Source organism: Cucumis melo, chromosome 6 (genome assembly GCF_025177605.1).
Source record: "Cucumis melo cultivar AY chromosome 6, USDA_Cmelo_AY_1.0, whole genome shotgun sequence".
Lineage (NCBI taxonomy): Eukaryota > Viridiplantae > Streptophyta > Magnoliopsida > Cucurbitales > Cucurbitaceae > Cucumis > Cucumis melo.
Window position 1 is genome coordinate 35,679,941 of NC_066862.1, and position 16,128 is coordinate 35,696,068.

At 32.0% G+C, this 16,128-nt stretch overlaps 1 protein-coding gene across 10 annotated transcripts; it reads left to right on the top strand.

Annotated features, from left to right (window-relative positions):
• Positions 1-4,126: 4,126 nt before the first annotated feature.
• Positions 4,127-9,008, top strand: LOC103493383 (calcium/calmodulin-regulated receptor-like kinase 1). Of its 10 annotated transcripts, none has more exons than XM_051086735.1 (10): positions 4,127-4,313; positions 4,417-4,455; positions 4,935-5,038; positions 5,228-5,633; positions 6,054-6,216; positions 7,025-7,151; positions 7,383-7,468; positions 7,815-7,886; positions 8,055-8,258; positions 8,358-9,008. In XM_051086735.1, the coding sequence occupies exons 4-10, from the start codon at positions 5,320-5,322 to the stop codon at positions 8,691-8,693; spliced, it is 1,302 nt and encodes a 433-aa protein (XP_050942692.1). In that variant the 5' UTR covers positions 4,127-4,313; positions 4,417-4,455; positions 4,935-5,038; positions 5,228-5,319; the 3' UTR covers positions 8,694-9,008. The 10 variants fall into 10 exon arrangements, with proteins under 10 accessions (XP_050942692.1, XP_050942691.1, XP_008452325.1 ...); XM_051086741.1 differs by having other exon boundaries at positions 4,129-4,313; positions 6,054-6,207; XM_051086734.1 differs by having other exon boundaries at positions 4,127-4,455; positions 4,935-5,022.
• Positions 9,009-16,128: the final 7,120 nt, after the last annotated feature.

The window sequence follows — 16,128 nt, forward strand, 5'->3', positions numbered from 1 at the left end:
CACCTTAAAAAAACACACTTTAAACAATAAGAGAGTTTAGTGTTTTGAATTTCAACATTTTTTATTTTTCTTTTTTTAATTATTGTTCTTCTTATTTTCCTATTTTCATTTCTTTTACGTTTATTTCTTTATTATCAGGATATATAATTTTTTTATCATACATCTTTTCTTCACATTTTGTTGTTTATATGTTTTATTATTACTATTATTATTTCTTTCCTTCGTTAATTCATTCTTAAACTTTATTCTTTATATGTCTATCTTTAATTTCTTTATAATTAGCCTTTTTTATTTAATTCTTTTTTTTCTCTTCATAGCATAGATTATTGTTTCTTTGGTATTTTTCTCATTTTTAAAATGCTATTTAACATTATACTTTTTTCTCCATATTTGTTTTTTTTTTCTTATTTCTTCATTTTCCGTATTCTAATAATTATTTTATTATTATCTTATTTCTACATTTTTCTTTCTCTTATAATAAATTTATTTGTTTATGTACATTGTTTCAAATCTTGTTTATCCTTTTTTAACCCATTATTCATTCTTACTTTCTTTTTTCTTTTTCTAGTAATTTTTTTCTATTTTATTTTACTTATACATTATTGTTTATTTTACATTTTTGTCTTTGTACATATGCTTATTTAAATGTTTTGTATTTTTTATGGTTTGTTTAATATATTCTTGCTAATAGATGTTTAATTTTATTTTCTAATATTTTTAATTAATTTTCTTTTAGAAAAAACATCTGACGATAAAATCTGAGAAATTTGGGTGTCTAACCGATTTTCTAGAATTTTTGAGATGAGGAAATCGATTCTTTGGAAGTCCGAGATCAATCTCCAATATGTTTTTCTTAAAAGCTCAATATGCTATTTTATGTTTGCTTAATATATTATGATGCTTTTTTTACTCTTGTTTTTACTTGTCTAATTTTTCTATTAAGCCTCATTTTGACTTCTATTTAAAATTTATAGATCTTTCTAATTAAAATTTTCAATGTCTTAGAATCCTTCTAATTTAAATTTTTCTAAGTTTTAAAATCTTTCACAAAAGTCTTTTTTAAAATCATTTAGAAATTTTTTCTTTTAAAGTTATAATTTTTATGTTTTTTCAAACATTCAAAATTTAATTTATGAGTTTGTAAAATTTTTTGATTAATCTTTTCTAATAACTTATATCATTTTTTTTAAACAAAATCCTACGACAAAATCTAAGAAATTTGGGAGTCTCATTTCCTAGAACTGTTGAGGTGAGTGATCACATATTTGATCCCAAGAAAAAATGATTTTAATTAATGTTTTAAAAAACATCTACAATTTCTATGATGGATTTTGAGAAATTGTACTAATCTCGAGGTGAGAAAATTTTGTTCAATATAGTCTAATTGATGGAATGCTCTCCACTTATCTTATGAGATCGTTGCTTCAAATATTGGAGTAATGAAGGTAAAATAAGACATTAATTTTAAAAGAAATTAAAGAATATTTTCAATTCAAGATTTGAAATTTGGCGACCGTTTTTTAAACGGTTGTTATGGAGTGCTAACATATTCCTCATACACAAATGACTCCTGAACTCAACTCTAGTTTTCGAATACCATATTTTTTTTATGATTTATTTAAAACTGTTTACTTTATTTTCGTGTCAAATGTTTTCGTGTCAAATGACTCCCGAACTTAACTCTAGTTTTCACAGACCATATTTTTTATGATTTTAAATTGTTTACTTTATTTCGTGCCGAATCACACTCTAGAAAAAAGATTGGTGGCAACTCATATTTTGTTTTAAAACTAACCCTTTTAAGGATGTTGGCCACTTGGCATCGGCTCGGACACGTGGTGACAAATTATATACACGATGATTAACTCAATCTATTGCAGTTTATCTTATATATAAAAGGATGGAAGTGGAGAAACTTTTGATTCCAATTTTGTCATTTCTTTTAGTTCATTTACTTGTTTCCTACTTTGGTTTTACTATAATTTGCCTTTTCAATTTGAAATTAATTATTGTAGTTATTGTCTCATTTCTCCCAACTATTTGCATTTCCTTCTCATATTAATTCTTTTGTATCTCTTTCAACCTTTCAAATTATTTCTTTTTCCTTTTAACTTTATTTTTCAATTTGAAATTAATTATTATAATTATTGTCTTCTAGCTATTCACATTCTTTTCTCATATTAACTCTTTTATGTCTTTTCCAACCTTTTAAATTATTCCTTTTCAAATCTTTGGGTATAAATATCTTATTCTTTTTTTTTTTTCAATCATATTCACAAGTTACAACAATATGCTAAAGGTGAAGAAGAAATCAAATCATGTTTTTCTGTTCTTTTCTATGTGTTTTGTCTATTTTTTTATATAGAAGTATGCTTGTGTATATTTCTTCATTTATAGGTTTCTTTTTAGTACACAACAGAATTTTGGGAAACTTGAACCACAAACTGTCATGGTTGACATGTACATATGTCTATGCTCTTTCATGTTTAAATCATGTAACCATGAGAATCTTGCTCATATTTTTTTCTTCATTTAATTTTTTTTATTAAAGCTATTTTATTAATGAAATGGTTGAGTGACTTATACTTTGATTTTATTAAAACAATTTAAATATTGTTGGAATTTATTAAGTATACATAAAGGTAATAAAATGTGTAAAGCAAAGAAACATTAAAGTCTTTCCTTTAATTTTTTGCCTACAAAATTATTTTAAAAAATTACAATTTCACATTTCTAATTTCATAATTTCAAATAAATATGATTTTGGTGGATGTTTTACCCTTTCATTAAAAAAAATTTTAGTCTTGATTTAGTAGCAATTTTGTCATTCACATAATTTAATGTTTGTGGTTATTTCCACATTCAACAAGATATAAGTTACAGTTCGTTAACTTTTCATCTCCTTCTTAAAAAAAGAGTTTTGATTCCGTAACCGATATTAGTTAATGGTCTTTGTTATTATGCTCTATGTTATTCATGTCATAATGTAACTTTTCCATCTTCAATAACTGATATTACATAATGCTATATGTTATTACACATAGATTAGATGGTTAAGTTTGCAATATGTAAGCTCAAGAAGTTAAAGAAATAGAATTTGAATTATGCAAACAAATCAAATTAAAAAAGACAATTGAAAGATGACAAAATTGCCTCTTTACTGAATAAATTCATTTTTCACTCATTACGATGTGAATATAAAAAGATATAAATATTAAGTTAAAACTATAATTTTTTTGTAAATTATTTTCACGTGCATGACACACGTTGTTTACTAGTCGTAGATAAAAAGTGAAATTTTGCTATATTTGTCCTTTAAAACAATTTTTCTTCTTAATATTATTTAAGTATAATAAAGTAAGGGCATTTTAAATAATAGCAGTATATTGAAACTATTTATAGAATATAGAAAATTCATCCAACTCTCTATAGCCCGTTTAAATTTGTTGTATATTTTTATAAATAATTTCATTTTTTGTGGTGTCGTAACAATTTCCCTAACATAATATCTAATTATGAAACGACAAATATATTATTTTTTTTTTAAAAAAAAAGAAAATACATGCCTTTAATCTACAACTCACGTTAAAAATGATAAAAGATCATATGTGAGCATACCACCAAGATTATATTTTGCATTTGTAAGAAATCAGTCTTTTTATCGGGCAAAAATTAAAAGTTTCATGTTGTACTAAAGAAAAAGAAAAAATAAATAAATAAATAAAATAAAGAGCTTACATGTGAAGAGTATATTGGTGACATGCTGTCTAATTATGTTGGTAAACCAATAATTTAACAAAAACATCCCATGACAAGTTTATTGAAAACGTTTATGAAATATAATAAAATTTTAAATTTATAGATTGTTTGTTAATGTCTAATGTTTATCTATATTTTTGATATACTTTGATAGTAGTCAGATAAAAGATTAGGATTTTTATTCTTTCATTTTTTTCAAACCAAGGCTTAAAAAGATGGGATATTTTTATATGTATGCCCTACAAAAATGAACTTTAGATGCCAAAACTATATTATATCATTATATGAAAAGAAAAAAGAAAAAAGAAAAAAGAACAGAGCAAAACAATATTTTAATTTCTAACAATGAACTTTAATATTATTGTATTGAATTTAAAAATGAAAAGCAGAAAAAAAGTCGATCGGCTCGACGGCTTGACCACGAATGCCGCGTTCCGTTTCAAACAAAAACGATGGGGTTGGCGACCGCCGGTCACCATCTCACTACTTCTGAATTGTAATGTTTCCTTTTCACATTTTCTTCAATTCTTCCAAAAATGGAGTTCTGACTACAGGTTTTATTCGTTGCACTTTCATTCCCTTTTCTTCTCTCTCTCTCTCTTTCTCATTCTTCATCTTCTTTTCACTTTCCGTTTTTTGTTACCCAACCACGCGCAGTCGTTCCCATATTGGTTTTCTTCATCGTCGTTTCCCTAGGTACATTTCAATCTCAATCATGTTTCTTCTTCTCTTTGTTTCGTTTTCGTTTCGTTTTCCTGTCGTTTATTCCTCAACTGCCGTCTGTTTTGTGTTTGTTTTCTCTTTTTTTTCTTTTCTAATCTGATGTTTATGGACTTTTCTTTGTCTTCGTTTTGATTCTGTTGTCGAGTTTTTGATGAATTGAGTAAAATTGTTAGGGAGAAGGGGAAGGAGAATTAAATGAAGTTTACTCTTCGTTTCTTTATGAGTCTGTTAGTCGTAGTGTTTACGAGAGGCTCTACGCTACAGTAATATTTTTAATGAATTGCTGGATTTTGGTATTGTTTTGCTTATCTTTGATCTGTAAAGGCGATTTGTCGCCTCAGAGTATGGAGTTTGCTAATGTCTACAGGTGGAGAATAGGGATTGATTGTTTGTTCAGCGCCTTTTTCCATTTAAGTTAAATTTGTTTGTAATGACGATGTTTCTGAATGTAGTTCTCACTTCTCACGAACGATTATTTGTGGCGATGGAATTGTTCTAAGTAATTGGGATCAAGATGTCATGCTTAGCTAATGTTGATGGGTACTCGACGGCCCTTGTGAGAAGATTTTTAATACATTTTTCTTTAGAATAATACTTGTCTGCTGGAATTGTATCGCGTTCTTGCTTATTTTTTAATCATCTTGTTGACTTTATTAATGGCTGTCGACGGAAGGACAGAGAATGGGCCTTTTGATTTTTAACATCATTTGTTATTTATTATTTCTGTAATATGTGAATGATGCAGTTGACCAGATTAGTTAAAGGAATCTGAAGCCATTTTGCAGTCGAGGGAGGTTTTGACAACTGAATAAGAACTTGGGGAGCACGGAAGAGGAGATGAATGAGGAGTCAACTGGGTTGGCTATTGGAATTTCGATAGGAGTTGTGATTGGAGTTCTTTTGGCCATTCTTGCTCTATTCTGCTTTAGATATCATAGGAAGCGGTTGCAGATCGGTAATAGCAGTTCGAGGAGGGCAGCTAATGTTCCCATTCGAACAAATGGAGCTGATTCTTGTACTATTTTATCAGACTCAACAGTCGGTCCCGAATCACCGGTGAAAGCCAGCCGGAGTAGCATGTCCTCATGGTTTGATGGATTTAGGAGAAGCAGTGTGATATCGGCATCTGGGATGCCTGAATATTCTATTAAGTACGTCTCCTTCTGAAACTCATCTATGCCATTTACTTTGTATAGGATCCTGTCATTTTGCTACCTTGATATTTAGATTCAGCTGGATAAACCATTCGATATGAAGAGAAGATGATCCCTGTCTTAGAAATTGACAATTTCAAATTGTGATAGTTGCTGTTAAATCTTTTAGATTTATGTATGTCTATACTTTCTAGGGGCTCTGGTTGCTGAAACTTTTCCAAAACTTTACATCTTTAGATTTTCATGGGTCTCTAATTATTAGTAGTCAGAATTTTTCAATTTTAATGTCTTGTTTCTCTCACCTCCCTTAATACATTTATACTGTATTACGTTATTAGTTCATGCCTATGGCACTAAGATTACTATTGTAATAGGACAAGATGCCGTTGTTATAGTTTAATTTGTTATACAATGCAGGGATCTGCAAAAAGCAACTGGCAATTTTACAAGTGTAATAGGACAAGGAGCATTTGGTCCTGTTTATAAAGCTACTTTGCCATCCGGTGAGACTGTTGCTGTGAAAGTACTTGCAACCAATTCTAAACAAGGAGAGAAGGAATTTCAGACAGAGGTAAAGATGGTAAACCTGATTCATTCAGTTACATAGAATTTGTTACAAAATGCATAATTTCATAGACAGGTTGTTTTGTTCAGTTGTTCCTCGAACATTAATGAGCAAATATTCCTCACTAGACATATGCCTAGTTTGCTAGTCCAAGGTTATGGCCTTATAGTAACTTTTGGCCTATTTCTATTGGTGCACTTTTGGATGTTATTGATGATTACCTGGTGCTATCAAAGAAGATACAAGGAGTGAAATATTGCAATTAATAAAACGGTTTTAAACATAGTCTGGAATTCAGATACAGAGCTTGGAGTTTGGATGTTATTGATGATTACTTGTTGCCATCAAAGAAGATATAAGGAGTGAAAGGTTTCAATGAACAATAAAACGGTTTTGAACGTTGGAATTCTGATACAGAGCTTGGAGTTTGGAAGTACATTAAAATAATTCAGGATAACATTTAGTCAGACCACTATTCCTGCGTTTTCCCCTTTGTTAGAAGCTTTACCGCTGTTTGGAACTCTGAATTTTGGAGGATGAAATCATTTCAGTTATTTGGAGGCCTAAAGAAACATGGAGTTCAAATTCAGTTCGGATTTCAAATCCTGTTTTTTTTTTTTTAAAAGAACACTTTTGGTTCCAAATGGATCAGATTTGGCAAGATTTTGAACTTAAAACATAATGTTTTCAATTTTATCTCCACAGAGATCTTCTTAAGAAGAAAATCATGCGTCCCCATGATAATGCCTCCCAATTCCTCTATGTATCTTCAGTATTCAAACTCACGTGTACATTTAATGTTATTCCTCTGTAAATCATTCAGGTGATGTTATTGGGAAGGCTGCATCATAGAAACCTTGTGAATTTGGTTGGATACTGTGCTGAAAGAGGCGAACATATGCTTGTGTATGTCTACATGAGTAAAGGCAGCCTAGCTTCTCACTTGTACAGTAAGCTAACTATTCCTTCTTGATCTGTGAAACCAACAGTGTCAGTAATTGACTAGAAACTGTCTTTCTTGTCACTATCAATGAGTCTAATTATTGTTTTCATCATGTAGTCCCAATATTCGGATTGATAAATAACTTCACAAATTTGAAGAGAGAAAATTATTGTATGGTTATTGTGCACAAGCTCATAATTTCTACAATGGAGAATGACTTTCTTTCGTTTCTGTATAGGTGATAAAAATGGACTACTGGGTTGGAATATGAGAGTTCGTGTAGCTTTGGATGTAGCAAGGGGTTTGGAGTATCTCCATGATGGGGTAATTTCTTTTTCTCCTCGGTAATCACACAAATCATGAACATTTTGAAAGAGCAATAATCCAATTGCTATAAAATAATATGTGCAAGAGCACATAATTGGTTAATATTAAGTTATAAAACCATGTGATTAGATATATGCATATAATGGGGGAGAGGGCAATAGAGACTACTCTAATCACACTAAGAAAAGAAATAAAAAATATGTATAGAAAGAAGAGATTACACATATTAGGTAGGATGCACAAAGATAGAATAGTGTAGGATGCACCCAAGTATTTTTCTTTTTGAAATGGGTAAATGGCTGAATGCTATTTGTGTTAATGATGCTTCAAAATTTTACTTCAGGCAGTTCCTCCAGTAATTCACCGGGATATCAAATCAGCTAACATTTTGTTGGATGAGTCTATGAGAGCAAGGGTATGTTCTTTCTGCCGGCTTTTAAGTGTTTCTGTAATAAGACTCCAGGGGGATTTGTTATTGTTTTCGTCTAAAATCTTTTTGCTTTATGTTGATCAATGATTTTCCAAAACATGTTTTATACATCAATAAATTCACTAGAATCTGAGCTTATATAATTGTAAGCAGGTTGCTGATTTTGGGCTTTCAAGAGAAGAGATGGTAGACAGTCAAGCAGCTAACATTAGAGGAACTTTCGGATATCTTGATCCTGAGTATATATCTTCAAGGGCTTTCAATAAGAAAAGTGATGTTTATAGCTTTGGCGTATTACTTTTCGAGATTGTAGCTGGCAGAAATCCTCAGCAGGGCCTTATGGAATATGTTGAGCTTGTAAGACCTCTCTCTCTCTCTGAATGAACTAAACAGCTCTACTCCTTGCACTTCCCGACTGTTTTGAGTTCTTTAATCTTCTTCTTTGACGATTATTAGGCTGCTATGAATTTTGATGGAAAAGTTGGGTGGGAAGAACTTGCCGATTCCCGTCTTGAAGGAAATTTCGATGTTCAAGAGCTGAACGAAGTTGCAGCTCTTGCATACAAATGTGTTAACCGTGTCCAAAAAAAGCGACCTTCAATGAGAGACAATGTACAAGTTTTGTCCAGAATCCTAAAACAAAGGCATAACAACAAACGTAACCGAAATACATTGTCGACGACAACAGATGAAGTTGCCATTGATGTCGATCAACTAGAAGGCAGGAGTCCACGGCCTGAACACACAAGACAACAGTCCGTAGATAGTACAACTGAATCATGTGAAGTTTAGAAAAATGGTTCTTTTGTCCCTCTCCTAGTTCATTTTTTAAATTTTTTTAAATTTCTTCTTATTTTAACTGCTTTTCTCAACATACCAAGAAACAAAAATTGACAGGAGAAGTTAACAAAGATGTGAACTAAAACTTCTACCTAAGTTACTCATCAGAGTGACTTACACCCACCCCAACAAATTTCATGTAACATAGTTGACCATTTTTTTTTTTCATTTTTATTATTATTTTTGTTTTTTCTATTAATTGAAAATATTTGTATATTCTGCATCAGTATTGAAAATAGAAGAAAAAAGAAGGGTTTTTTTTTTTTCTTTTTCTGCATTCCCAGTTGCTAATGCTGCGATGTTTGTTTATTAATTTAAAAAAATATATATGTGTGTACATTTATTAATAGCTCATCGACATTTTATAGATACTTATATCGACATATCTATAAAATTGAAAACTTGACAATTTTGTCAATATCTACCTATTAATTCATGTAAAAAGGTTAATCAAATAATGACTAATTTTTGGTGGGGAAGCTCTAAAAAAGGACACAAGATTCAGTTTCTTAGCTGGAAGAGCATGATTGCTCCTAAAGATGAAGGCACAATATGCTTCGAGTATTTTCATCTTTTCAATTAGGCTTTTGCTAACCAAGCTCACTTGTGACCGATCTCAGGTAACTTGAACTTTAAAAACAAAGTATTTTCCACACCCTCATTTTCTGCATGTAGGTTTGGTGTCAAGACCATGCCACAAGATGTGATACATGGAAAGTTGGTGGTGAGAAATTGATACCTTCGTTGACCACTTTCAAACTATCTCTCATCCTCGACCTTTGAGTTATCCACATGTCAGATGTTTGATAGATAATGACAAGTGAATTCAAGCATTCTTTGATTATGCCCAAATCATTAAAGAAATTCCTCCGGGTCAGTACTCTAGTCTTGATGAATTGTCAGATTACAACAAGAAGCGCTCCGAATACGTAAAATGTGGCTGCAAATTGGTTCAAGTGGTTTCTTTTGAATCTTCTCACTTCTCAAACACTTTGATCCTGAGCAAAATACTGAAGCCTTTGTGGTTGTTAGCCATTCCTCCCAAATTATTTTTAAAAAATTTATAGAGGGCCTGTCCCCAGACCTTCTTACTTGTGAAATCCTTGCATGTTGACAGATCATATACGTTTGAAATGTGCTCTTTATATTGTTACACTTCAATAGTGACTTCAGACACGTGGAGAGCTAATGGACCAACATTTACACCACTAGTCCAAAAAGTTGTGTCTCAGTCTTGCTTCTTCATCACTCAACATTCTAATCTATCACTTGTCTAACATGCAACTGGAAAGAGACAGAATAAAAGAATGATAGTACAAACCTTCTTCTTCGATTGATGCTCTTGATTTCTCAAGGTTTAGATGAAGAGATAAAGGAGAGGAACGCAAAGGAATTATAATGGTTCAACTATTCAAGCTTACATCCACTTTGAAGCAACCATGGAGCATTTCATTTCAAGTTCTTCAAGAATCAAGTACAGAGTTTTTCATAGAGTATTTCTCTTTTTCGATATCTTTTCTCATCTCATATTCTCTATTTGTTTCTTCTTTACAAAGTAGTTACATAGAGGAAAAGGAAAGGAATTTCTAACTAACTAACTGTTTTTTGTTTTTGCTTTTGTTGTAGTTATCGAACTTGGTTTAATTCCTAATGAAATCCGAATAAAAGGTTGAACTGTGGTTGGTAAGTAATAAAACTCACTCTCCTTCTAATAATTCTCTACCTTGAATTTTATTGCTACCGCATTATCTTCTGTCTGTATTTTGTTATCTTGACTGTTCTCTTCTCTATCATTTCTCTAATAAAGTGTAGCTTCACATCTATATGTTTAGTTCTTTCATGAAATTGTTGATTCTTTGACAAATGAATTGCGTTTTGACTGTGGCACGTAATGTTTATTGACCGTTGATAGAATCCAAGTTCCTCAAGTATTCCCTTGAGCCAAATTGTTTCTTTAACAGCTTCAGTCATAGCTATAGACTCTGCCTCTAATGTCGAAAGTGTCACAACAGGTTGTAGGTTAGATTTCCAAGAGATCACATTTCCACCAAGAACAAAAGTAAAACCAATGAGTGACCTCTTTTTATCCAAGTCTCCTGCATAATCAGAGTCCACATAGCCATAAAGATTTAGCTCTATGGATTTAAGATGTTTGTAGAGTAGTCCCCTATTTGATAATCCTTTTAGATAGAGAAACACCCATTTAGTAGCCTCCCAGTGTGCTCTTCCTGGGTTTCCCATATATCTGCTCACAATGCTTGAGTAGTGAGCTAGATCAGGACGAGTACAAACAATCAAGTACATTAGGCTTCCAGTGGCATTAGAGTAGGGGATACTCTCCATCCTCTTGGATTCTTCAATGTCTTTAGATGAGTCCTTAGATGAGAGTTTAAAATGTTGTTCTAGAGGTGTGCTAACTGCTTTAGCTTCAACCATATTAAATTTTTTGAGTACCTTCTTTGTGTGTACTCACTTTGACAGAGATATAGTTCTCTTGTGGATATGTTTCTAGTGATTTACATCTCTAGGATCTTACTAATTACCCCTATATTGGTCTTTCATTTTGAACTCTTTAGACAATAACTGCTTGACCTTATTGATTTCTTCCACATCTTTCCCTACTATCAGCATATCATCTACATACAGTAGAAAAAGTATATCATTTCACCATTTAGATCTTCTCTTAAGTAGACACAAGGGTCGTATTTGTTTCTCTTGAAGTTGGATTCCTGTTATGAAATCATCAAATCTCTTGTATCAGAACCTAGGAGATTGTTTGAGTCCATGTAAGGACTTATTCAACTTGAAAACAAAGTCTTTTTGCTTCAAATCTTCATGACGCCCTTTGGCTAACTCATGTAGATATTTCCCTCTAGCTTTCCACGTAAGAAAGCAGTTTTTACATCCTTATGTTCTTGCTCTAGATCCTTACAAGCAACAATGGCTAAAAGAATTCAAATAGATGTGTGCTTTACTGCGGATGAGAAGATTTCATTATAATCAACCTCTTCCCTCTATATAAAGCCCTTTGCCACCAACCTTGCTTTGTATTTGGCTTCACTGACCTTATCAAATTTCTTCTTGGACACCCATTTGTAGGGAATTAATTTCTTCTTGGGAGGTAAAACAACTAGGCCTCATTTATGATTCCTATATAAGGAGTCTAACTCTTCTTTCATAGCTCTTTTCCAATCAAATGAATTAATACAATTCATGACCTCTTCATAGGACTTAGGTTCATCACAATCAGTATCGTCTATTGAATTCAAAGCATATGAAACATAGTTATTTTGAGCATACTATAAAGGAAGTCTGATTTTCCTTCTTTGTTTGATTCTTGTTAGAGTGTAGTTTGAGAGGTCTTCCATAACTTGACTATCTTGAAAGGTTCTTGTTCGTCAGTTGTACTTGATCCTTGTAGAGTTTTTGTACCCGTTTCTTGTTGGTCTTTACAAACTTTTTCCTTTCTCTTTCTTAGAAAACTCCACCTTAGATGTAGAGGTAAATGCCTCAAGGTTCTTTTCTGTTTCAACTATTTCTCTACTCTGATTCATAAAGAATTTCTTCTTGAAATATGACATCTTTGCTCACAGTGCTTCTCTTGGACTTAAAGTCCCATAACTCATAGCCCTTAGTGTCATCTGGATAACCTAAGAACATATAAAAGCCCTTGGATCTAACTTCCATTGTTTGTTATGACATAGGCCACACAACCAAACACTCTCAAATTAGACAAATTTGGTTTCTTTCCACTCCATAGCTCTTCAGGGGTCTTTAAGTCAATAGTAGCACAGGGACTTTTGTTGATGGTGTATGTTGCAGTAGCTATGGCTTTTTCCCATAAGTCGTAAGGCAAGTTAGCTTCAAACAACATGCATCTTACTCTTTTTGATATTGTTATATTAATTCATTTGGCCAGTCCATTTTGCTGAGGAGTATAAGGTATTGTTTTGTGTCTAGTGATTCTATTTTCAATACAAAATTGGTTAAAAGAGCCCCAAAGGAACTTTAGCCCGTTATCTATTCTGAGATGTTTCACCCTCTTTTCTCTGGCTGATTTTCTACTTTTTCTTTATAGTCTCTGAATCTTTCAAACGTTTGATCCTTTGATTTAAATATATAGGTCTATACCTTTCTTGAGTAGTCATCAATCAAGGATAGGAAATACCTTGAACCACTAAGGGAAAAAGTTCTAGAGGGTCCCGACAAGTCAGGATGCACATATCCTAAGATGTTCTCGGTGGTGTGTTCTCCTTTTATGAACTTTAATCTTTTGGCTTTGCCATAAATAAAGTGTTCGTAGAAGTTGAGTCTCTTGTGCCTCTAGTCATGATCACTCCTTGCTTTAGTAGATCTTTCAAGCCATTTTCACCAATATGAGATAGTCTCTATGTCATAGTTCTAGTCCTTCACTTTCTTTGCATCAAGCTAGCAAAACATGGTCTAGAGGATGAACATTCTCCACAATATACAAGCCATTATAAACTTTGGGGCTTCAATTACTATTCTTGATTTTCTTAGGAGTCTAAGAAAACCTTCATTCATAGTGATCACAACCAACATCATCAAGCATCCCCATAAAAATTAAGTTTCTTCTAATCTCTAGAACATGTTTTACATTCATTTCCTAAAATAATCTTCAGCAAGATTATTTTTCTATTGTCGTGATAATTTTAGCGGTCCCTATTCCTACAACTTTGCATCCATGATTATTTTCCATGAACACTGGGCCTCCGTCCCATTCTTTATAAGATAAGAACCACTTCTTTTTAGAAGTCATATGAAAGGTACAACCTGAGTCTATTACTCCGTCTTCCTTATCCTCAGTTGTCTTGTTCATGACCTTCTCCTTAGTTGCAACTAGGGTTTCTGAATAAACAAATATGACATCTCCAATAGAGAAGTTTGCCTTTTTGAATAAACAAATATAACATCTCCAATAAAGAAGTTTGCCTTTCTATGTTCCGTTGATCTAAAATGATCAAGTTTTTCTTCTTTCTATCAGGGCAATTTCTTTTAATGTGGTCTTCTTTATGGCAATAGTAACATTTAAACACTTGTCTTTTGTTTATGAAATCTTTTCCCCTTAATGAACTTGTTCTTCTTGAAATGATTGCTCTTCCTTTTTGAAGACAAGATCTTACCATTTCCTAAAGTCTTGACTTTTGTTTTAAACTCCTATTCTTTACACTTTATGGTTGCTATCTCTGAATTTGTAGACAAACTGTCTCTTCCATACTGCATTACAACTTTTACATCTTTATAAGTATCAGACATAGAGTGTAAAAGAATAGTAGCTTCACTTTCTTTTCCTAGCTTTTTTTTCGTTCGATTGATCTCAGAAGTCAATTTTTTAAATTCATCTAGATTCTCATCCATTGTTTTTTCACCATTCATCTTAAATGAAAATAAAATCTCTCACATAAACCTTGCTAGGAACATCATTCCTTACTATAAAGCTTGTAGTTGTTTTCGTACATCATGAGCTGTAGTTTCATCTATCACTTGCCTTAATACATTGTCTATTATATTTAATAACAGAGTTCTGTAGGCAGCTTCTTCAATTAGTTTGATATAATAGACAGAGTTCTGTAGGCAGTTTCTTCGATTAGTTTGTTTTTGTTATGCTGTTAGAGTTATAGGTAGGGATTTTGGATCTTCTAATCCTTTCAAAGCCATTTGATAGGTTAAAATCAACTGAATTTTCTCTGACCACTTGAACTTTTCGATTTCATACTTTTCCGCTGCCATAGTTAAAATATTTTCTAGCTCTAAAACCAATTGTTACACTTCAATAATGGCTTTAGCCACGTGGATAGCTAATGAACTGACAATTACACCACTAGTCCAAAAGGTTGTCTCAGACATGCTTCTTCATCACTCAACATTCTAATCTATCACTTGTCTAACATAGCAACATGTTGGAAAGAGAAAGAATGAAAGGAAGATTACGAACCTTCTTCTTTGAATGATGTTCTTGATTTCACAAGGGTTAGAGAGATTTTCCGATGGTGATTTTCTAAGAGAAAGTAGAGGAACTCAAAGGAATTGTAGTGGTTTAGCTATTCAAGCTTACATCCACTTTGAAGCAACTATGGAACATTTCATTTCAATTTCTTCAAGAATGAAGTACAAAGAGTTTTTCATATGAGTATTTCTTTTTCTTTTTTTTTTTCTATATCCTTTCTTATCTCAGATTCTCTATTTATTTCTTTTCTACAAAGTAGTTAAATAAGAGGAACATAAAAGAAATTTCCAACTACTACCTTTTTCTGTTTTGCTTTTGTCGTGGTTATCGAGCTTGGTTTAATTCTTGATGAAATTATAACAAAAGGTTGAACTGTGGTTAGCTGGTAAGTAATAAAATTCATTCTCCTTTTAACATATGTCATCACAAATCATAATCTAATATTCTCCATGGTTTTGTAAGGGAAGTAGAAATATTTAGTGTTCTTGGTTTCCTAGTCTGTCTCTGTGATATACATCCTTTACACTAATTATGGATCCCTATTTCGCAGGGCTAGTAAGACCATGCTCTTAGAATCCTATTGTTTAGGCATTTTCTACGATGGAGTCGTTTGATAGTCAAGCCGATTCCTTGCCTTTAGGCCAACTATCTAGGATCTTCCTTCCACATCGTAGTTATACATTGAAGTATTGGCCTCAGAAGTGTTGCGATCACAATCACTCTAAAATTTAATATAAAATTGACAAAAAAAATTTCAAAGAATTGTTGAAATTTATATCCTAAAATTTATAGTTTGTTCATTTAAATTTATATTCTATCTAATAACTTAGTTATTGAGGACTTATTAGTAAAATGTTGACTTTTGGTTTTAAAAGTCAAAGTTTGACTTTGATTAGAATAGTGAAAAGACTAATTTGCCTTTGACTAAAGTTAGTGGAAAAATCCAAAACATTTTGTTGAATAATCTCACTAACTCTTAGTGGGCTACGTGGATGCATGAGATATCAACATCTAGTCCATTAAAGGCTAATACTAAGGGTTAGTAGAATGTGAAATGTTGAGTTTTGGTGAACTAATTACATGCATTATTGCATGAAATTATGTTATTTAAAGGGATGTTTTTCAAAGGTTAAAAAAACTTTTTGGCCCATTTTTATTACTTGCTCAAATATTCACCAAAGATTTCAATCCCAAAATCTTGACTTTCCTCCTAATTTCTATCTTTCTCTCTCAGTTCTTTTACACAGCCCGATTCTAACTTGAGCAGATCAATATTAGTGGTGGTCCAAGTTTAGTTCGTAAGAAATTACGAGCAAACGGAAACCAAGTTTAGTTTGTAAGAAATTACGAGCAAACGGAAGCTACAAAGGTATGAATCTCTAAACCATAATTTTATTATTAATTAGGGAGATTTATGCA

Coding starts and splice junctions, on each gene's coding strand:
- LOC103493383 (XM_051086734.1), top strand. CDS start 5,320: ATGAATGAGGAGTCAACTGGGTTGGCTATTGGAATTTCGATAGGAGTT. Junction 7,469..7,814: donor TGGAGTATCTCCATGATGGG/GTAATTTCTTTT, acceptor ATTTTACTTCAG/GCAGTTCCTCCAGTAATTCA. Junction 7,887..8,054: donor ATGAGTCTATGAGAGCAAGG/GTATGTTCTTTC, acceptor AATTGTAAGCAG/GTTGCTGATTTTGGGCTTTC.